The sequence below is a fragment of the Lagopus leucura genome, unplaced genomic scaffold, assembly GCF_019238085.1.
Source record: "Lagopus leucura isolate 7727_CA_CO unplaced genomic scaffold, USGS_WTPT01 Super-Scaffold_100008, whole genome shotgun sequence".
Taxonomy (NCBI): domain Eukaryota; kingdom Metazoa; phylum Chordata; class Aves; order Galliformes; family Phasianidae; genus Lagopus; species Lagopus leucura.
The window spans coordinates 23,232,816-23,256,718 of NW_024962265.1; the positions used below are offsets into that span (position 1 = coordinate 23,232,816).

Below are 23,903 nucleotides of genomic sequence, written 5' to 3' on the forward strand. Positions count from 1 at the left end.
TCACAGCCGCGTCTCCTGCACCTCCTCCTCCGTCTCCTCCTGCAGCGCGCAGATCTGCGGCCTGGGCTTGCGCTTGCTGGAGTTGCGGCGGTGCGCGGGAAGCAGCTTGAGGCGGTCGGCGTGGCTGATGGCCTGCCGCAGGGAGCTCTTCTCGCTCAGCAGCTTCTGAATGGATTCGTACTGCCGCATCTTGTTGTCCTCGATCACCTGCAGGGACACCGCACCACTCAGATGGGCGGTGGCCGCGGGAGGTGCAGCCCGGCTGCCCCTTCCCGACCCCGCACATTCTGTTCTGACAGGGCGCAGTGCGTCCTGACTCCTCACCGCCCAGATTACACGATAATGCAATATTCAGGTGCCTTTATGGACAAAATCAAAGATTCTGACCGTTGGATATTTACTCGGAAAACCTTTTCCCCTGCACACCTTTCTATTGCTCAAGAAGTGCAGCCCTTTCTGCCCTGGCCATGGTAAAGCAGGGCAGGAGGCTGGCACTGCTGGTCTTTAAGGCCCCCCTCAAGCCAAAGCACTCTATGGCTTGTCAAATGTAACAAAACAACTGTGCAGATGAGGGAAGATGCTCACCAGGAACCGCTGGCACTCCAGGATGGCTTCCAGCCTGTGCTCAGAGAGGATCACAGTGCAGTCTGCAAATGCATGCTTCAGCGTTTTCCTGATCACCTGGGAAGTTCTGGAAGGCAAATAATCATTGGCATCCAGACTGCAACATACATCACCCACAGCCTGTAGCTGCATTTGTGGTGTGTAATCATCCAGCTGCATGCTGTGATGCTCAGCAGTGGTGCACCTCTGCTGGGGAAACACTCATCTGCTCTAATGTGAAGGTGTAACTGAACTTCTCTGACACTCCATGCAGAAATGCCACCGTCACTAACAATGCCACACTGCACTGGCATCCTTTGGACCTAATTTATGCTCTTGCTGTCTGGGCTGGAGATAAGTCAGCTTGGAGTGCTGAACTCATGGTGATAATCCCAGTCTGATGTAAGCTTTGGGGTATAGAGTTGCTCCCCTTGGGTAACAATTACAGCACCCACCATGCTGGAGCGTCTCCGTTACCTTGCACTGTGACAGTGGCACAACAGCAAGGAACAGTGAGTTACAGCACGGTGGACCAAGTGTGGCCAGCACCCTGTGGACAGCCCAGCAGCCGTCACTGCGTGTCCCTCTCCTTCCTTCACATAGCTCTGCCAAAGCAGGACAGCCAGCATGGCTGAGCTGCTGCTGACGCAGCAGAAGTGAGTTGCTGCCCTGCTGGAAGCCGGCTTGAAAAGTGTACTTCTCAGAGGTGGCACGTTTAGTGCAACCCTTTTCCCCAAGGTCTGTTCCTGCAGCTGAAATCAGGCTTAGTACCAGACCTGAGGAGTTACCAAAGGTTTCTTTAAGAGGTGCTGCCTCACTGTTTTTTGGATTTCGTATTAGAACACGTGAACAAAACGTACATGGGGTCCAGGTGAGCACTGGGCTCGTCCAGCAGCAGGATTTTAGCCTTACTGAGAACCGACCGGGCAAGGCACATCAACTGCTTGTGCCCATGGCTGAGGACACAGCCTCCATCCACAAGAACAAAATCCAGCTGGCCTGGGAACTGCTCAATCACAGACTTCAGCCCAACCTACCAGAGAGAAAAAGAAAGGAAAAATGGATGAGGCACAGTTACTGCTGATTGGGGGGGGGGGGGTATGATGACCAACACCTTTTCTTTTCTTGCCTTTTACTCCTGAACAGAAAATACAGATTGATGAAAATGAGTGTCTGTCCTACAAAGACTACAAGGCGCTGGCTGGGCGGTGTGAAAAGCTGAACCATACCATGTGCCAGGATTTACTCTGGGAAACCAAGAGTCAATGCTTTGTTTGTTTGTCACATACAATGACTTCTGGCATTTCCACCCAAACTCTCTGAGTTAGCAGAGACAGCCATGTGCTCAGAACTCGTGTCCAGAAATGATGTGTGTCACTGGTAATGTCAAGGAGAGAGATTTCTGAAAGGAAACCAGGCCTCTTTGGTTACTAGGAGGGCAAGAAGAAACAAGCAAAATTCCCGTGCTACTTTACAGCAACAGGGAAAATAACCCCGGTCACCGCGGCGTTGTGTCTATGGCTCTGAGAGCATTTCCATCTGCTCTTTGTGCTGCCTCAAAAGCACTGTGCATGTTGCTCAGCCCATGGGCATTGCGGCCACTCCTCGAGCACCAGTGGCAGAATGCTTCAGAGGGCCTTGTGGTGGGAACCTGCTTCACCAGAGCCAGAAACAAACCCAGCACAGGAGGTGGCTCTCGTTTGTTTCTGCCTGTGCCCCTCTTTGCTCTCGCTGGGAAGGGCACTGTGTTTGCACCAAAGCTTTGCAGCTTCCTCATGTCCAGTCTGACTGCTCCCTGGCATTCCCAGATAAGCATTTGTAAAACATGAGAACTGGGAAACATATGAGAGATACACTGCTCCAAAATACATTATAAAAGTGCAGTGCACCTCACAGCTCATGAAGAGCCCCCCTTGGATTTTCAAAATATGACTGTTCTGCCACTTATTTTCATTCCAAGGCAAAAAAACCAGAATTATTGCTTTGCATTTCCTTTTTACATGGAAACCATATTAAATGGTGGCATGTAGGTTATGTATAGTATTATTGAATTTCATACTTCTGTTTATAAGCAAATCAAGGTCACTGCATTGTTCCTCACTCTTTCAAATATAACTCTTGCCCTTTAATGAAACTCTGCAGCAGGTTTTTAGTTGGAGATTTGCTTTCTTCTTAAAACTGTGCGAGGTCTCTGTACATCTACAGCTCAGAAAGCTGACTGCCCGAGGAAAACCTAGCCCTCAGAATTAACACCAGTGTGACAGATTCAGGTGCTGAAATACTGGGGCAGTGGAAGTGAAACACCTGACATTTGTTCATACAGCGCCTTGCATCTGCAGCCCAGTGTAAGGGAGCTGAAAGGTGGCAATGATACTGGCAGTGCTGTCTAAGCCCTCAGCAGCCTGAGGGTCAGGGTGAAGCTGGATGCCTGCTTTCTTCCCATGCCCCACTCCTGAAGTCACGCTGACTCATTGACTCCACTGAGCCAGATTTCAGGAGCACGAGCTGTGTAAACAATCACATCACTCCTACTGAAAAGTACTAGCGGCTCTTTTTTATTTGCTTTGAGTTCTCTTGCCTATTAACTGAAAAACTCTGTGTTGTTGCATTTGGATTTGCCAAACTCCTTAGTGATAAATAGTTCAAAAAATTTTTTCTCACTGTTTACAAATAAGGATTAGCTCTTTAAAATCCTGGGGTTGGCTCTCACACACCACCATCCAAAGAAGAGCTAGAACTCACTTTATTTGAGAGGGGATATTAATCCCCTCCCCCAAGTCTCAGGGCATCAGGGAAGCACAGCACTGCTTCCCTGTCTCTTGTAGCACCAGCTAAAAAGCTGCTGTTGCTCCATTTCACCAAAAGTGTTGTGATGTACGTACTTGACAGTAAATTGTGCACTGAAAGTGGCTACTTTCCCCTTTTTCAAACAGGAAAGGAATTACATAAACCTCAGAGAGAGCAGAGACAAAAGTCAGCCTCCTGGGTGGGAACAAGGAAGCTTTCAGATTAACTCCCACGTTTGTACGCATTTTATGATACTTGAGACTTGCTATGGACAAGGAAGAGGGAAGGAGTTTATTAAGTCATCCGTGCCTTAGAAGGAGACATCTGCTTTCTAAGCTGAAGCATTCCCTCTTCTGTACCTCTTAGCTGCCTTGTGGCATTATTTACACCCGTGCAACCTATTAAACACTATCAGCACCAATAGGTGGCATCTTACACCCATAATGAGTGGTGTTTGCTCTCTAGATGGAAACAGAGCTGGAAAAATCTTTCCCCTGTTACTGGGGAATTTGAAAACAAAAATGTTGCTAAAACCTCAATGTAAAATTAGAAGAAAGAAAACCTTCGAGTTTTCCAATATCCCCTAATATTTGATTTCCATGAAGGAGGCAGCTGGCTGTGACACAAGCTGTACATGAGCCCAAATGCGATGTCAGAGAGCACTGCCTACCAGCCAGCTGTAAGCCAGACTGAGAGCTGCAACAACTGGAAAATCTTTCAATGAAAGATTCTTATAAGCTGAGTCTAAGTATTTCCTATTGCAGCAATACCAGTCTTTTATTTCTAGCACTGACATCAGACATTTCTCACTTCTCTCTGGCCTCTCAGATGTTTGCCAGTCATCTTTGCACACTTCAGTTGAAAAATCTCACGTATTTGACAAAGTATTAAAGTGACAAAAGATTACAAGACTTCTGCGTCATCAGCCCACTGCACTTCTTTTCTCTCAGGGTCATGTAGCCAAGCCAAAGAGAGCCTCACCTGTGCTCAGGCACTGCATGAAGAGCTGTACGGAAGTTTATCTTTGTGTTTCCTTATTACCCCATAAAAAATCGCCTTTGTCAAAGTTGGGGAAAAAAAGGTTTATGGCCTTCTGTTATCTTTTCTCAGCACTTTGTTTCAAAGCCTTTATATAAATTTAGCACACGGTAACCACTTGTTTTGAGTGCACTGCATTGCACTCCGGTGTAGGCACTCAGCAGAGGGAAACAAGAAACACACTGAGCAGTTTTACCTCCTCTGCAACTTTCCATATTTCCTCATCATTCCATTGCCCATAAGGATCCAAATTCTTCCGAAAAGTTCCAGAAAATATGAAGACTTTCTACAAGAAAGAAGATGTACAGGTGGATATATACAGGTGGATCACTATGTGAGACGTTGTAAATTGCAAAGCATACAGAGACAAAAAATAACCTTCTGCGGTTATCAGACAAAGCTTAGTGAAGGTTTTATACAATTTTGGAACAAGTTGTTCAAAAAAAAGAGGAGGGAGTTAATCACAGAATCACCAAATGGCCAGGGTTGGAAGGGACCTCAACGATCATCAATCTCCAACCCCCAAACCACAGGCAGGGCCACCAAGCTCCCCATTTAATACTAGACCAGGCTGCCCAGGGTCCCATCCAATCTGGCTTTGAACAACTGTAGGGATGGGGAATCCACAACCTCTCTGGGCAGCCTGTTCCAGCATCTCATCACTCTCATAGTAAAGAACTTCCCTGACATCCAACCTAAATCTTCCCACCTTCAACTTAAAAGCATTTCCCCTTGTCCTGCCATTATCTACCCTTTCAAAGAGTTGACTCCCCTCCTGTTTAGGTATTGGAAGGCTGCAGTGAGGTCACCCTGCAGTCTTCTTTTCTCCAGGATGAACAAGCCCAGCTGTCTCATCCTGTCCTCATAGGAAGGTGCTTCAGCCCCCTGATCATCAGAGTTAAGAACTGTATGTTTAGGTTTTGACTGCTGTTTTAATAAAAACTAACCCAAACTTGTCTAAAAAAATGTGAAACATTTCAACAGTTTTCAGAATGGAAAATTTTCTATATTTTAACTTTGGAAGAAGCCTTTTTAAAATCTTGTTTGACTCTTTATTGCTTGTCCCAGCCTCATCTCAGCAGAGCCCTCCTGCCCCTCTCTTGGTGCCAGCTCACAGGGACTTGGTGCAGCACAACCCAACCTCGCTGCAGCACCACCACACGCTCACACAGGAGGCTGCCCTGAGGGATGCTGCAGGCGTAATCTCTTCTTCCTGTTCTGCACCTTCCCTCTGTTGCAGAAAATGATGAAGATGTGCACTGCTCAGCACCAACAGAGCATCCTTCTAAGATTTACTACTGAATTTGTTTTGTTCATCAGTTTAGACAAGCAGCTATAAAGGAACATGCCTTAGATAAATGTGTTGTGGCTGGAAAAGCAATGACTCAGACAAAATTAAATATTTGTTTAATCTCTTTTTGCACAGGGCAGGTGCGTCAGATCGGTGGAAGTGGGGTTCTTCAAGTGACATTGAGGTTGCTACAGTTCTTATAAGATAAATGGAAGTTGTTGCTTTCTGTGTTGCTCTACACCTGCTGCTAACAGCAGGGAAACTTGCTCTCAAAGAATGCAAAGGTTGGGAAATATGACCATTTGCATGTTCTTGCCTTGTACATACAGAATGGATATCAAGAGGAAGGATTTCAGCCATTACTTCTTCTTTTGTCTTCCTAAAGAAAATATTTATTTAGAGAAGACATGTTGAAATGCCAGGGATCCGTAGCCAAATAATTTCTTGTTGAAATTAAACCAGAGCTCTGGTTGTCCAAAGCTACTGAAAGCAACAAGGGAACTGCTGGGGTGGCAGAGATTGGCTGAGAGTGTGTATGTAGTAAAATACTGTCCCAGAGCTCAGCCAGTTGGCCACAATTTCCGTCTGACCTTACCTGGGAAATTGGCATTCTTTCATCAGATTTCAGAGTGATTTATACGTGCATTTATATTCATCATCTAATTATGATTAATTAGAAGTGTGTGGCAGCTTAAAATAAATTGTTTTAATTCATTTAATTAAGAAGTGCAAGGCATTGCCAGTAACTTCTTTGGTATAAGAGGGAAGGAAGGACCTCACTCAGGAGAGCAGAAGAGAAAACCAACTGCACTCTGCTGCCATGCAGCCACTGGAGGGGCTTCCCTGATTGCTCCTCACTGCTCTGCAAGCCAGGATCCTGCAGTGCAGGCAGTGGTGTGCACAGCCAGAACTTACAGAACTACATTTGGTAGGTACCAGGGAAAGAGAAGAGCCTTTCCTTTATAACCATCATTTCTAAGAACTCCAAGTGCTTGAGTGAAGAACAGCCCTGTCCCTTCCCACGGCCCAGTTAGTTTGTGCATGTGGGACTACATATTTGCAGCAGGATTAGATTCCTGCAAGCACTGGGTGCGGTGAAAGTAATCGTTCTATGGAAGCAGGGTCAGACCTGGTTTTGTTCACACTTTGAGCACCATGCATTTAACTAATGGAGTAGGTATTTTCAGCTCTCACTGATAAAGAATAGTCAACTGAACAAACCAGTTTTAAAGAAGATTGGGCTGAATAACATTCCTGCTGAAGTGCAGCAGGGAGAGAAATAAAGGAGACCACTTTCTTCAGACACTACTGATACTTGTGATAGCTGTGCCTTTAAGAAGTAGGGCACTAAAAGCAAGCTATTCCCTGAAATACATTTTTTTTTTTTTTTTCCACAAGATAAATATTGCATTGTCCTGAATTCTGGTACTTCTCCATCCTTTTCAACACCTCCTTCCTCTGAACTCATTAGAAACCACATAGGCTTCACCTGAGTAAATATCGTGTTAGGTACGTGGGCAGGTACAGTCCACTTAGAAAGAAGGAGAAAAATAAATCTTAAATGCCAGGAATTCAAAAGGGTGGGGGGGGGGGGGGGGAAGTGACTACCATGGGCTTGCGTGTCATTTATAAATATGGAAGGAGTAGGAATAAGGAGGGTGATGGAAGGAGAACTGGGTGGCTGCGGAGACTGGAAGTAAATCTGGAACCATTTCCTTCTCTGTCAGTTGTTCGTGCTCAATCTGGAGGATAGAGAGTGTGATCACACAGCAGGTAATTTCTCAGAGCTGACAAGCACCCACAAGCAAAATGCTTAGGAACATAAATATGGCCATGTTTATGTTCTGCCCGCCCCACCTACTGTAAATCAACCCCTCTAAAGTGCTAATCCTCTTCAGTGGCTAGAGCCTCTGCACATTGGTTACAGAGTTGAGTACACCCAGTTTGTGCAGATAAGCCTGCTAAGTGATTTAAGTGTTGTGTGGAGAACCAAGACTCTGACAAACCCAAGGAAATGCATACAGAAGAGTACTGAAGAGTACAGAAGAGGCAGATAAAGAGTGAGAATATCCTGGCTGTGAGCAGCTGCTGATGAGATAGAAGACCCGTGCAGGTTCTCAGCCAGACCCATGAGCTGGCACCTCTCACTCTGCTCTTACAAACCCTTCCTTGTTCCCATCTGCCCAAGGCTGAAACATCTTCAGAAGCACAACACCAGCTGCACATACAGAGAAGTCCAATTAACAGCAACATGACCTCCATGTTGCCTCCTCCTACATACATCATGACAACAATATCAAGATGAAGGAAAATGAATTTGGTATCTGAATGTCTGAGTTCAAAGTTTTATTGTCATAAGTGTCCATTAGAAACTGTACTGACATTAAAACATTTACAGTCAACAGTAAGAGCACGTGAGTAACGAAGACCCTTTGCAAATTTCTTTGCAACCGTTTCTGTAAGATTCAAAGTTGTGTTAAGATGCAAAAACTTCTGCCTCCCATAAAGCTCACTGAGAAGCACGAGGGCTGTGTTCCCAGCAGCACTGAATGCATGATGCAGAAAACAACAGATATACTGCCCTGAATGAGCATGTTTCTATTGACCTCCACCAGTGTCCTGTGCATGGGCATGGGGCAGGAGATGCTCCCACTATGATGATACTGACATGTCAGCTCATAGCTGAGCTTCTCAGCAGGATGCATTGCAAAGGAGTGACATGGGAGGGTACAAAACAGCCATTCTGGTGCCACCTCCAAGGGTGAGCTGTCCTGGAGAGTCTGAGGCAACGGAACAGTGCTGAGATGGACAGACAGACAGGTAGATATCATGAACAAAGACAGATGGCTACTGCAAAATGAACCAGGAAGAGAAGTTGCCAAACATTAACTTCTTCAGGGAAATAAGGGAGGCAAAGGGATTTGATAGTTTTCTTTTTGTCAGCTGGCAATCACACAAACTGTAGTAGTCCTGTTCTCCATACTAAGCTTGATTTTAACTCTACATGGAGTTAAATGCTGTGAGATCTGTCATCTGCGGATGATTAAATGTCTAAATATGAGCGGAACAGCACGCAAGGCTCAAGGAAACACCCGCTGTGGGGGGGGACACCTTATGGATCTCAGGATTCCTCAGTTGTTTTAATGGGAAGCTGGCTCCAGATCTCCCATTATCCCTTCATAGCCAAACTTCTAAAGGCTTCTTCTTCAGTCTTACTCAATTAGTTATTTCAGTACATACTCTGCTTGAGGACCTGCATGCAAAAGAGCTTCAATGTGCAGAAATCAGGTGCAAGACACCTTTCTTCTCCAAACACCCTCGAAACATGCTAGGGAAAGTCTTGCAGATGAAACCTCAGAAAGAACTGCCCAGAATGAAAAGCTGTTGGGCTACAATTATGCTTCAAGCAGCCTGTTATCACTGAGCTACCGATTTCCATGAGAATTACAAACATCCTGTAGGAGCACTACTGTGGTCGAGGCTGTGCTTAACCAACGCCAGCCTTTGATGAGGTGCAGGAAGGAACTTCCTTGTGGGCGCTCCAGGAAACTTGCTTGATGTGATTTACCAGCTCATGCACCGACAGCTGCATCTGATACACAGAAAGGAGCAGATAGATCTCCTCCTTTGCTGTGGCTCAGTGAGATTTGTGAGTGCCCCTCGGGCTGTTCCAGCACCACCCACCTGGAGCACACTGCAGTACATGCCGGTGGGACATTGCAGGTGCTACACAGCCACCTATTAATGACACTCCTATTAAAGAATAATTTTGTGTCCTTTAAACTGCAAAATTTGGGGATAGGGAAAAGAAGGGCAATGCTGAAAAATTTTCCTAAGGAAGCATGCCTCAAGTTAAACTAGCTCCATTCCCTCACTGTTAGTGAAGCCTCTCTCGTGTGACTGTGCGCATCCACATGTTGTTATAGGCCCACCTCCCAGGAAAGGCAAGGAGACTTTTATTTTACATTCTGAAGCTGCAGGTGAATGGCGGAGAACAAAAGGCTCTCTTTGTTCTGCTGGGAAAGGCTGGGTGGCATGTGTAATTTCTCTTCTCTGAAGAGAATACTGGTGAAAACTTTATTTCATTCTGCATATGGGAAATTCTGAGGCATAAATGTGCAGCTCTTTGGCAAGTGTTTTGGACAGAAACTGCAAAGTGAAGCAAGCAGATAGATTGTCAACTCTAGTGATTTCCAGAGAATGAGGAGCTGGGATTTTTTAGTACTCTTCAACAAATTTTATAACATACTTCTCCAAACTAAAGCAACACCATACATGCAATCTGTGCCCATCTTGACACAGCTGTATTTGCAATCTCTGACACAGCTACCTTGACCCAAAGGAGTTACTTTTTTCCTTGCTTGCAACTAAAAGTCATGCTGACAGTATTGAACCAGCAGTAACAAATAGAAGTTTACAGGACTAGACATACATGAAAGAGTTGCAAAGCTGAGAGAAAGGGTGACAGATCAGCTGTCACAGGGCAGCATGCCAGGCAAGCCCTGGCTGCCAGCAGAGCTCAGCCAGGAGGTGAATCTGAGCCGCAAACTCCCTGCAGCACTCCTGGCTCCCATAGGTTGGGTGTGTAAATTGACAGTGAAAGAAAAGGCTGCTCCAGTAAGGTCAAAGTGCTTAAAATTGCTGTCTTTGAGGGAACTGTTGCACTCGCAGCAAGTTTGCAAACTCACTGAGCTGTGTGGTGCAGCTGACATGTTGGAAGTGAAAGGTTGCCATATAGATGGACCTTGACAGGCTTGAAATGTGGGCAATGCAAACATGCAGGTCAACCTGGCCAAGTGCAAGGTCTTGCACGTGGGTCTGGTAATCCCAAACATCAATACAGGCTGAGAGATGAGTGGATTGAGAGCAGCCCTGTGGAGAAAAAGTTGGTGCACTGGTGACTAAAATGCTCAACGTGAGCATTTAATGTGTGCTTGCAGCCCAGAAAGCCAGCAGCATTAAAAAAGAGTGACCAGCTGCTCAAGGGAGGTGATTGTTCCCCTCTATTATGCTGCCTTGAGGCCCTACCTGGAGCACTGCATTCAGCTGTGGGGTCCCTACCAAATGAAGAATACGGATCTATTAGAGCAGATCCAGAGGAGGGCCACAAAGGTGCTCAGAAGGATGAAGCTCCTCTCCAATGAAGACACGCTGGGGGAGTTGGGATTATTCAGCCTGGAGAATAAAAGTCTTGAGAGAGACCTTATAGTGACCTTTCTGTACCTAAAGAGGGCACACAAGAAAGCTGGAGAGGCACTTTCTAACACAGAATCACAGAATGAGAGTAGTAAGGAGCAGGAATAGGTCGCTCAGAGATGCTGTGGATGCCCCACCCCTAGAAGTGTTCAAGGGCAGGTTGAGCAACTTGGTCTAGAGGAAGGTGTCCCTGCCCAAGTTGGGGATCAGTTAATGATTGAGTAGTTCTGCTACTGACCTATCAAAGAAAAAAGGCAAACTATTGTTTTCACAACCTAACCATAATACGTGATGTAAGGTTTTAGAAAACAGGAGGTGAGAACATCAATGACTGTATTTTTTTTCTTTAGATGGCACTATCTTGTTTTGAATCAACATGTCATCCATTTCAGAGGCAGAGAGATAAGGCAACTACAAACACTTTTGTTTGAGGGTACTGCACCTTCTCATTTTTATAAGAGCTCTTGTGTGAGTGACATAGAAATACTCAAAATGTAGACTACTGCAAATTATCACATTCATTCATCTAACTATCCTCTTCACAAATTCTGTGCATTTTTTCTGTTTCTTAGCATAAAACAACTAACTTTCAGCTTAAGTGTAACTATGTGCATATTAATATACAATCAAAAAAAAAAAAAAGAAGGCCCTTTGCTGCCTCTAAAACATTCTCATTACCTGAGGAATCACTCCGAAGGCCTTCCTCCATTGCTGCAAGCTGACTGTGTTCCAGGAGATGCCATCAATCTGGATATCCCCTTCTGTATTCAGCAGTCTTAAAAATGCAAAAAGTAAAGTGCTTTTTCCTGAGCCAGTTCTTCCTAAAAGGCCCACCTGCAATGCAAATTAATAAAAGCAAGCACTTAATATCGCTCGTATATTAACCACAGACTAAGGCAGCAGCATTTAGAGATCTTAATAGTGGAGAGCAATCCAAACTGATTTCAGTGGAACAGCTGTTCAGTGGTAGGTTGTTCATTTGTAAGTGATAAAAGTCTACAGCAAGGGTTGATTGTTAGTGTAAACCTTCAGAATCAACGAAGGTAGATCCATTAGTCTATACTTATCTGAAGAGCAGAAATTTCCTTATATATTATTTCATATTTTGTAACCACCACCCAAAGCTGAGACACTGCCTTTTTCCACAGCTGAATTTTACACCGCTAATGCTGAACTGTCTGAGCATGGGCTGCATTTGAACAATGACAGTATAAATGTGAAGGTGATGAGGTGACATGAGGACCATTCCTGCTGTCTGACATCCTTTCCATTACAGTGCCTAAGGCAAAACAGGACAAGCAAAGGTCTGTGATGGGAGTTCTCCCCTTTCCTGCTTGTTTTTCTCTTGCTTCACTATGAGGCAGAAACAAATCTCTTTGGTTTAAGGAACGCACTCCAATTCTGGAAACGCTACCTCTGCATACATGGTTCATCACTGAAATTGGGTAAAATTTCTAAATCATAGTCATTGTAAAAGGGATCTTTGTTTTAACTGTTTTGCCTCAGAAGTGTACAGTGCAAAAGTATCTTTCATTTCCATTACTCCATTGCTTCAAAGAATTATCCAGGAAGTAAATCAAGCAGACTACAGAAGCACCCACACCTCACAGTGCAGAAATCACAGATTGCCTCTCCTCCAAAGGCACAGCTGTTTCAAGATGATGCTACTGGAAGTCTGAACCCTATTATCGAAATTGCAGTGCCTTCAAACTTAGAATTGAAACATGTAAACCAGTGTAGATCTATCAACTCTGGCAGACAGGTGCTGTTCAAAGTAGGACCTACGAGCTGCCTCATGGCAAGGCAAGGCATTGTTGCTGAACCTGTTTTCTCATCTAAGTGACAGAGTTAAAATTGGCTCTTCATCCATACAGCTTCAGCTCAGGAATCTTTGCATGAACTTCAAGCAAAGTGTTCAACATCTGCCTAAGTGCTGCCCTGAAAATAAAGTTATCTCTTGAATGTAAATCCAAACACGCATGAAGATGAGTTACATGTTTGTAAGCCTTTTAAAGAATAGAGCTGCTTATCGTTTGCTCTCTAATAATTTGGCACAGCCCACAGCACTCATGGAACGTCCCTCTGAGCGCCGAGCCGCTGGTGCGTTACCCTTGGCACGCTGGCCAGTATTCTTTCATGGCCCGTTCCACTGGGTCAGTCTGCCCCTAGCATTTGCACACTTCTCTGTCCATAGGAGGAGGAGGCCAACTTCAAGCACAGGAAAAGGATGTGAAGAACTACTGCAGAAATATTTTAGCTGTGTGTTATTCTCCTCGTGGTCTGGAAAGCTCTTCATCGTGCTTCACCAAGGTACTAACAGCTTCAAGATTTCTAGGATAAGTAAGCCAAATTTCCTTACTATTTTTCATAGCTAATAATACTAGATATAAGCACTTTTTAATAAGAGGCAGAAGACATTTCTGTCATTCAGGTGATTTAGATGATTATTTTGTTCTGCAATAATTTCATGTTTCTATCTACAAAAACTTACCGAGTCAATAAATAGTTTTATAATGACACTTCCACAGTAAAGCATGATAGAAATCAGACCAAACACAACAAAACAGTGTCTCACCGTCTGCCCTGGACTGATTGAGAAGGAAATGTTTTCTAAGACAGCAGTTCCTCCTTCAGTGTATCTGGCTGTAAGGTTGGTCACAGTCATTTGTCCCCCCGATGGCCAGCTCTTCTTGTCCTTCACGTGCCTGTTCTCAATTATAAGGGCATCTGAAAACTGGTTATTCTTCTGTGGCTTAATGCTTTTCATCTCCTCTGTTGGCATGTCAATAAATTTAAATATTCGGCTGACAGACCGCATCTAGGAATCAAAACAAACATTATTCTAATTGTACTGAGCTACCAAAGCAAACAAAATCAAATTATTACTAATTTCTATCCAGTGAATCTCCTTTCTATGTATAGTGCTGTATAATTTGGAAAGGTAAGGTACTTTTTTTACAGAGCTGTAGATTATTTTTCTCTCGTACGATGCTAACATTGGCCAAACATCTAATTCCCCTTCCTTTATTTTAAAATGAGCACAGTAGCTGTCTTCACCTTTATAATGTATAGCAAAAACAGCAGATGAGCTGTACATCTGAAATCACCAATCATGTAAGAAATCTTGGAGTCTCCAGCTCCTTCCTCCCGTTTGGGTTTGCTCTACCTGAAAACTGAATTTCCTTGAATAATGATTAATCTTCAAAGATAAGCAGAATGCATGGAATTTGAATAGGTCAAGGATCAGATAATAAAAAGTTAATTCATCTCCTTTGCTAGAACTTCACTGGACAGATGGTCATAAAACATATTTTTGAGTCTATGGACAATTTTGGTTTGGGGCATTCGTAAATTCTAAGTTCTGAAGTTTTTTTTCCTCAACTGCTTTCCCCTTTAACTTATGGTGGGCCATCTTAGATCCAGTCACCCTTTATTCTCCAAGCCTAAAGAAAATCCAGGTTTAAGCCTCTTTCTGAACATATGTTCTCCTTCCCCAGACATCCCAGTTCAAATTAATCTTTCCTGTCTGAGCAGAACTTATACAGCATTTTGCACGACATTTACAGGAACACTGTACAAATGTGCTGATACTTTCCTATCTATTTTAGGAATATCTTGATTAACACATCTTAAGATTATATATATTCTTTTCTTCACACTCACATCTTACAGTCACCCTGTAACCAAGCAGTGGCTGGCCAAGCTTTCCTTCACTTTAGACATTTCTAATTGAAGAGATCCTTACTTACAAGAGAGGTTATTATTAGCAGTTCCTAAGTTTAAGCCTTTGCACTTTGTTGACTGAAATCTGTTTCATATTTGTCACCTGAGGTCACCTAATACCTTTAACTCTTAGTGTTCTTCATGTTGACACTGCTCTTCAGCTCTGTGCCTTTGGCAGTTTTCTTCAACACATCTTTTTGTTGTTATTGTTGAGAGTATTAGAAAAAGATTAAAACAAGCTCAGTCACAAACCTAATCTTTGTTGAGTATCCTCCCTATAGCTCAATACCTACGGCTTAATGCCGTTTCCTTTCTATCCAACTCATTAACTAGTTTACAGTTCTTGCAATAATCCTGATCTCGTTCATTTACATCACTTCTGAAACAGAGCCATAGCCAGTGTATTCCTGAAGACAGATTATTACTACATTACTCTTGTCCAGAAAATAAATCATCAAACACAATTATCAAGTTATTCTAACACATCCTAATTTCAGCACATCTGAGTTTATTCCCTCTGTGAGCTTTGTATCTTCAGTTGCATCTTCAGCATAGTTTCTAAACACTGCTACCATCGGACTAACAAACTGATGGTGGGATCAGTGATTTCTGATCTGTCTTTCTCAACTGGACAAAACATTTGTTTCTTGGTCACATGCCACCACTGCCACACTGGTGGATTCATTCAAAGCCATGGTTACTGATGGCCAAATTTTCAGACAGTTCTTTCTGAACTCTGGAGTGGGATGCCCAGTCCCATCCAGCCTGAGTGTATTGGTATGTGCTATTCCTGCCCAATTTTACAGATTTAACTGAAATGCCAAATTGCAGAACCCAATCATATCACTCTTAAATGATATTAAAGAAACATCTTTGTATATCCTTGACCTTATTTAAACTGTTTTTGCATTCATTCAGTAAACTCATGCTACTTCTATTATCATTGCTTCCTCCTCTTCTCTCCAGATTGAAATATCCAATTCAGTGGATTTTCCATGCAGGAGCAAATATAAAATGCATGAAAATACTGGGAAAATTGCTGACCTCTCTCAGCATCCTGAAACAAAACTGTGACAGAACTTTTGAAAACTGTGCTAGTATGCCAGCCTATTGATTGCAATTTTCGTGTCAACTATTGTGCAAGATGGAAAGGCATAGCCATCATTATGTTCACATATGAATGTAGTCTCATTTTGATCATACAAACAGGAAGACCTTGGATGAGACAGGCCATTTTATTCTTTCTGACTGCATTTAGTAAGCCCCAGTAATGAACACCATGCATTCACGTCAATGGGTGTTAGTATCTTTTTTTTTAATTCCCAGAAATTTTATATTTTTAGAAATATTGCATCTGCAGAAATATCAGAGCTTCTTTCCTGGCTTCTTGGCAATGAAATTCTGTGCAAAAAAGGGAATCCCTGTAACTGCCCATGACATCCTAGCATTACACATCAGCTAAAATCTGCTAGGTAGCCATCTGGCTAAAGAGTCTTGCCTTATAAAATTTAATCTCTATAATCCAGCTCCCCTGACAAATTTATCACTCACTTCACATGTGAAGATATTTTAGACAGCTTAGTACTTTAAATCAATTGAAAAGATGCTTTCCTGGTTCTGTAATTTGCATTACGATTTAGATCTGGGCAGAATACAGCATAAATGTCAGTAACATTTTACAATGATATCCATTCTTCCTTTTGGAGACTGAAATCTTCTGTCATTCATAATGACAGGCATAGTTAGGTGACAGAAAGTTTCTTATCTGTTATTCCCATCAGCAATTTAATTGCTGTATTCACATTCTCCAACTAATGCTTTAGAATGAAGGAGTATATTTACTACTTTCAGCTAAAAATGTCTGGAGCAAAATACACTATTTTTAGCCTCGCCTAATTGCATTTTACTGGGATTTTAATAACATTACAAAACCTTTAATTTACTTTCTCATTAATATCACTTAAACTATTCCTAATGTGGGATGAGAATTCATAATATTATTAAGTAATATATACTTCCAGAATGTGGAAGAGGTCGTTTTTGTTTTTGTTTTCACAAGCAATCTAATACAACTAATTCTATAAGGCTCTGTATTCTTCTGCTATAAGAGGGCAGTTCCTTTCTCCAAAGCAGGCACGTATAATCTGCAACAACAGCGCTGTGTGACACCATCTCCTCAAATACACGCTCTCTGGAAACCACAGCGTGCAACTGAGAGATACCACAGGAGGTCAGTCCAGTGGCTCAAGTCGGAAAAAAAAGGTCCTGTGCAGTTTGTCACTGCAAAAACTAACTTGGTGCAGGCAGGCCATATGTTAATTGTGAGGTTTCTTACCTTTTGCTGACACGTTTTGGAGGCACTTAGAGGTAATCAAACTCATATGTGGGTTTTGGTGTGTTCTGTCTGACAGCAAGTTGAACACAAGTCAGCAATGTGCCCCGGCAGCCTGAAGGGCCAACTGCACCCTGTGGTGCACCAGCCCCAGCATGGCACTGAGCGAGGGCAGGGGTTGTGCTCTGCTCTGTGCTGTGCGGCCTCACCTCCTGCACCGGGAACAGATTTGGGTGCCACAGTACAAGGACATACAGCTATTAGACCAAAGGAGGGCTAGGAAGATGAGGAAGGGTCTAGTGGGAAAGACATGGGGAGCAGCTTAATAATTCTCTGTTATTCAAGGAAGGGCCTATAGGGGGGCAGAGGCCCCTGTGTTTGCTCAGCGCAGAGCAGAGGAGCTGAGGGGAGGCCTGATGGCAGCTGCAGCTCCTCACAGGGAGCGGAGGGCAGCGCTGAGCTCTGCTCTGTGTGACAGCGACCCGGCCCGAGGGAACGGCATGGAGCTGTGCCAGGGGAGGTGGGAAACATTCTTCATCAGAGGCTGGTGGGCAGTGGAACAGGCTGCCCAGGGCAGTGGCACGGCACCGAGCTGCCGGAGTTGAGGAAGGGTTTGGACAGCGCTCTCAGACACGGGGTTTGACTTTGGGCAGTGCTGTGTGTGCCCCTGGGGCTGAAGCTGATGACCCTTGTGGGTCCCTTCCAGCTGGGGATGTTCTGTGATTCACATACTCCTATTCCAGATTGCAAAAACGAAATACTTAGTTCGCACTTGTACTGATTTTTTTTTTTGTTTGCTCTGGTTTTTTTTTTAGATTTTGTGAATCTCCGTATGACTGCAGCTCATTTTGAGAACTGCTGTTCTGATGTGGATTATACAGTCAAGAAGCGACTAAAGTTTCACGAGATTAAATAAGAGTTCTCAAGTTTTCTCAAGACCATACTAATATCATTTTCCAGTTAAGAATTACCAGCTGGATGGGTTAAGAGAGAACTAGCATGGAAAAATGAAAGTATGAAAACCAGCCATAAAATAAGCATTATTTTTAACAATCCTATTTTTTTTTCTTTGGTCTTCTTCTTTACCATGTACCACTTTAATTCCTCAGCACCAGTGATGTATAGGATGGAGCACAGTGTAGTGTAGAAAGTACATTCTTAATATCTCTTTGGGAATTCTTTTTTATCTCCTTACATAAATAATCTTGGCAATAATGAAAGCATGACAATTTCTTGCTCCCTGATGAAAGAAATTGTCCTTCCCAGTTTTAGCACTGCTGTTGCAGGATACACATCAGCGAAGGAGAAGGTTCGTGAACATTAAAACTTTCCACTGGGACTAGCCAATGCTTATCTGCAAAGGCAACACTTACTGGAAAACTTATTTTTGTATTTCCTTATTGAGGAAAAAATTAAAAATATTGCAAGACTGTCTGGAGGGCTAAGAAAAAGACTGAAAACAAGCTAAAGGGGTATTAGCAGAAATGATCAAAGTGAGGAGATAAATCTAGTCTAGCTGCTAGCTTTAAATGAAACAATGGGTAGCTGTCAGAGTGACCACATATGTTTAAAAGAAAAAAAAAGAAAGAAAAAAAGAAACACCAGAGCAGATAAAGTATCAGGACTGTAGAAAATGCAGTGCCAAAACCATCATGGGGTATTAAAAGACAATGGAGATTTTTCAGTTAGAGACAAATAAAGATGAACAGAAGTCCCTCCAAAGACGAGAATACTTCTGCATGTAAAAACAGAAATCCAACCTAGATTCTCAGATTGCTTGAAAACATACGCCAACATCACAGCAGCTCAAGAAGGCAGCTATGTGGAATAAAGTCAAATTAGCCACCTACTTATCTGTTTGGTCAGTATTTCTTCTGGTGCCTTTTTGTCTTTGTCATATTATCCTGTTTACCTGTTTTCCTTCTTCCTGTCGTTTTGCTTGTACCTATTTCACTCATGTCTCATATCTCACATATCTTGTTAAAGAATTCAGCACAAGTTTAGTGTCATGTACTAATTGCAGCAGCTGTGCCTTTAGCCATGGGCTTCAATCACTTGCAGAAAACACCAATTTATCTGACAACCAAAGACCACCACCTAGAACTGTGTACACTCAGGCACACTTGTGTGCTGCCTTGTAAGCATGGATGTCACGGCAGCTCACAAAAGAGCATAAGTGATCTCACTCAGAGCAGTGTGTGTGTACTGGTAACTGAGACACACAGAGATGTGTCAGTTCTCACCAATCTGATGCAACTGGGAGCTTTTGAGAGAAATATAACCAAAAGAGAACACTAAACCAGGCACACATGCAAGCCCTCGCAGGACATCCTTAACCAAATAACTGTAAAGAGGAAAGCGTCAAATGTGGAAAAGGGTAGGAAATAATATATCTGAATTACCCAATGAAGCCATTTTATTGCCTTGAGACCATGAAGCTATTGTTATTTGTTTGTGCACAGAAGCAGCTTTTCAATGTCAGGAAACCATTCTGCCAGCAATATCTATGAGCTTGGCAGCTGGGATACTTAAACATCCATGGGATGGGGGAGGGCAGCAAACCATTACCAAAACAAGACCACAAGATCTATCTACAAACGGATGCACCTTCAGAAAACTGTCATTAATACAGTGCTCCAATATACTAGTTTGTCTTAATACAGAGAAAAGAACTCACAAACATGTAAGGCAATTTGTTCTTTTTCAGGGGAAAGGGAGTTACTTTGTAGTTACTACTAATAGATGACAGCTTAGCATCAATGTATTTTAAAAAGGGGAAGTTCTTTATTAAAACACTGGTGTGTCCAGCACCCTCTCAATACTATACCAAGATTTTTTCTGCTCTTGTGTGAAGCATCTTCAATTTGCACTAAGCAGTATGAATGAACATGGCTCTCACAGACTGTGATATTTCAGTGATTACATCATGCCACATAAGGCTAAAAGTGAGCTTACACAAGAGAGTTCATCGAATGTTCAGTGCCATGCCTTACCAATAGGATGTTTTACTTTGTATCGGTCACAGCACTGCAGTCTGGCTTGCCTCGCAGTTTTGGCAAACAAGCCCTTGCACAAACTGCTTGCCCTTCAAGGCAGCCTGTACTAACAACTGAAGAAAGAATTATCATAAAACAATTGGTGGATAGGGAAAAAATGTGTCCCTGAATGGCAGTCAGCTTTCTGGACTATCACCAATTGTATGTGTCAACAAGAGATTAGATTTTGTGAGTGGCTAATTCCCAGTTTTGGGGCTCTTAAGGATTTCCTTCAGGATGAGGGTGGTTGAATCACTTATTTAAAAAATAAATCTGCTCCATTTTTTAAAAACAATTCATTTCAGCTAATCAGGATCTAATTGTCGCCTGTGAAAGTTATTTGTTTTCCAGAGCTTGAAGGCTTGGCTTGAGAAGATACTTTAGGATTCAGAGAGAGTATGACTGGATGCAAAGGACTTTTTATCTTAGATTTTTTTTTTTTTAATAGATGTAATTAGGATTTATATGGAGTTTGCCACAAGAATTCTGTCTAAAATCAATCCCAGAATTCCTTAATTGTGAGAGAGAATTGACTGTTACATGATGAAAACCACCATAACAAATGTATTCTTTTATGAGTTTCCTGTCTGCTTCTCAACAAATAGGTGATGATAAGATAATCCTGTGAAATGTTCTCTCTTAAAGCTTAAAGTCAGTCTCAATTAATGAAGTAACTACACAAATTAATGAGATCAGCAAAGCCTTATTTCAGAAGTTATTCTAAGTAAAACCAGAAAAAGACCACCAGTTAAGTCTAGGAATGATTTTTAAATTGCTTCCATTTTGCATGAAAGCAGCTCAGCCTCATCCATTGAAATCTGCTGTGCAAAGCCTTTAAGTGGACCAAGATTTGATTAGGTATATAACCATAACAAAGCAACTCCAAGTCTTTCAGATGCTTTCCCATAACTGCTATGCAATCTGAATCCTCAAGAGCAAGCATTTGCTGTTCCCTTTTCTCATCCAGGAGAATTTCTGACCATGAAAAAACTCAGTGCTGTCCCAAAGCCAGGAGGTTGCTGTGAAAAGTGAAAGGAAAATTTTTTCACTTCTGATTGCTACACAGGTCTGATAATAACTCAGTGAGCACCTATAATCAACAAAGAAAAGCAAGTTCTCTAAACAAACAAACCACAGCAGAGCACACTTTATGCTTACCAAGCTGTCCACATCTATGCTTGAGTTTACTGCCCACTGCAATGTTCCCATGATGTTCATGGCTAATGTAAGAATAATGCCAACTCTACCTGGTCCATCACCTGCAAAGGGAAAAAGATGTAATGTATATGAAAATATATGGCCAACAAAGTTCACAAAATGAATATATATTTCATACATTGCATAGAAGATCTATATAACATGTTAAAATACATATTCAAATTCAAATTCTCTCTTTTTTTTTCATGGAAAAAAAAACATGGATTTGTTGGTTATACAAGAGGATTGACAGTTCAGTCATCAATTGAACTCCTGGTTCTGCCAGTGAATGCACTAAAAACCCTGATCTTGATTTGCAATTAAATCTTGGTATCATAGAATCATAGAATCACAGAATCAGAGAACGGCTTGGGTTGGAAGGGATCCCAGGGATCATCAAGCTCCAATTCCCCCGCCACAGCCAGGGCCATCCAGCTTCAGATCTGGTACTGTATGTATGATCAAGAAAAGTATGATCAGCTATGAAACTCAGATAGTGTTAGAATAAAAAACTTCATTCTTAAAGTCACTGAATTCTTGCTCATCAGCTGTCATAACACTGATCCTGGACAAAAATTCAATGTAAAACAGGGGAGAGGGGAGTATAATGCCTGAGAATGAAAATCAAAAAAAATGTAATTGAGAGCACAGTGAATTAGAAACTCTTTTAAAAGATATTTGTAGCTAAACTTGCAGAATTTTTCCACAAAGCTGAATTATTCAGTTTTCATTGGGATCTTTCAGCTCGTACTCTGCTTGTCAGAGACTGGCTATGCCTGGCCCAGCTTCCAGGTAGAACAGTAAGGTACGTAGTGTTTCTCCTGTGTGTACTCTGTTTACTAGGAGTGGTGAGCCATTTTGGAGGTGATTTTTAATGGAATTTGGAAAAATTCACACCAGGAAATGGATCAATATGTGGGAACTGGAAAACTGAATGAATGCCTTTGCTAGTGATGCAGCTTTAAGAGGTCATTAAATCTTTCCATTTTCACTCAGCTATTTGTAAAATGAGAGGAATATTAACTCAATTTACTAAAAAACTTCAAGCTATATAGCTAATAATCACCATCCAAGCTTTTCAGTACATTCACATGGTTATCTTTATGTGGTTTAGAAGCCACCAGATTACTTTTGCAGCAGTTAGGGTCAAGAAAAGAAAGTTGTGGCCCCTCAGATAATCTATTTTCAAACTAATCCCTTCAGTGAGCCTTCTACAATAGCAGACAACTGTGGTATAACTTCTATTTTAAGTAAAACACAATTTCTACTCTCTGACATACTTCAATCAGTGACTGCAATGTATGCTGAACTGTGCAGTGTTTACTGTCATCAGAAGTGTCCACAGATGAGCTGTTAAACAGAGGCAAAACCTGCATTTCAGTATTCCAGCAAAGTTACTGTACCTGTGGTTATGATAGAGATGAATGCCACTGCACTGAAAAAGACAACAAAAATCATTTCTATCCTCATCTGAAACCAGCGCAGAGTTGACAGGTAGAGGAACCAGTTTGCTGTGTGTAGGTTCAGAGCTTTGTGAAACAGGGTTTCAAAATACGGCTGCCGCCCAAAGGCTCTCAGCGTCCACAGTCCTTTTAAGCTTGTAACAAGATGTGTGAATATTGGACTCCGAGCTGTAAAGTGTTTAAATTACAAACATCATAAACACTCATAAGAAAATACTTTTCATATTACACAAATCCACAGCCCTGTGTCTGACTCCTAGCAGTGTAACTACTGTCATTGGTTTAATTTATCTATGCTGTTGGCACACATGGTTGAAGTAATCCTAGCAGAGGATACGCAACAGTGTTTGCATGATTGGGTTGAAGTTCCATTCAGTGTCTTGCCAGCAAGTGACCACATTAATTCCTCATAGTCAGCATACTGCTTGGAGAAATGCCTGGTCAGCTGCAAGACGTCACAAGAGAAAGAAGGCTCCTCCCCAGCCAAAATTAATTCCTACAATTCTGACCACTCCGTCATGTAAGTTTGGGTGGGTTTGTTTAGCACAGCTAGAGTACTTAAATGCTCTGGATTCCACTCTCCTGTCATGGTGTTAATTGTAAGGAAACCTTGAATTACACAAAAAATGGAGTGCCAGTGCTAAACCCCTCTAAATATGAAACAAATTGGAATTTATATCTGAGCAAATTTAAAGTTATGCATGAGTAAAAGGCAAGATGATTCACAACGGACTGAGGATTGTCAGATCCTGCCAATTTTTTGTAAAGGACCACAGTCCTGATCTGTAAACCCACACTTCAGAATCAGTTTTTCCATTTTAATTGGGAATATGTTAGTCTGATAATAGGGGAGAGGAAGAAATTTAGTCAAATAACTTATTCAGAACAAACAACTACTTGCACTCGTCAAAGAAAGGTATGGAGATTCTAAAGTTTTCTTATAAAGAAACAACTTTGTGAGGCACATACTAAATCTGATCACAATTTTTCAAGTTAAGTTTACTTTGAAGAAAATTGTATTTCAAGACTTTATTTGTTTTCAGCTGCAGTGGTGTTAAAGCCCAGCTTTAAATAGGTCTTCTCCATTGTTCTTTGGCAGCAGAGCACTCAGTACTGGCTGGATCAGTAACAGCAGTGCTTTTAAGGAGATAAGTGTTCTACTCCCAGAGACAACGGCATCTTATAAGAGAAAAGGCAAAGAGGTGACAGGGTGAATCACTTCTCAATTGATTTGTGCT

The 23,903-nt window shown here is 42.3% G+C and overlaps 1 protein-coding gene across 1 annotated transcript in view; it reads right to left on the reverse strand.

Moving 5' to 3' along the window:
- The window catches only part of CFTR (CF transmembrane conductance regulator), an 81,272-nt gene continuing 57,369 nt past the window's right edge, over positions 1-23,903 (reverse strand). Inside the window, exons 20-27 of the mRNA XM_042872522.1 lie at positions 22,606-22,833; positions 21,164-21,264; positions 13,491-13,733; positions 11,594-11,749; positions 4,625-4,714; positions 1,464-1,636; positions 586-691; positions 1-207 (exon numbers count right to left, since the gene is read on the reverse strand). Of these exons, the coding sequence (XP_042728456.1) occupies positions 1-207; positions 586-691; positions 1,464-1,636; positions 4,625-4,714; positions 11,594-11,749; positions 13,491-13,733; positions 21,164-21,264; positions 22,606-22,833 (1,304 nt within the window). The remainder of the gene's footprint in view (positions 208-585; positions 692-1,463; positions 1,637-4,624; positions 4,715-11,593; positions 11,750-13,490; positions 13,734-21,163; positions 21,265-22,605; positions 22,834-23,903) is intronic.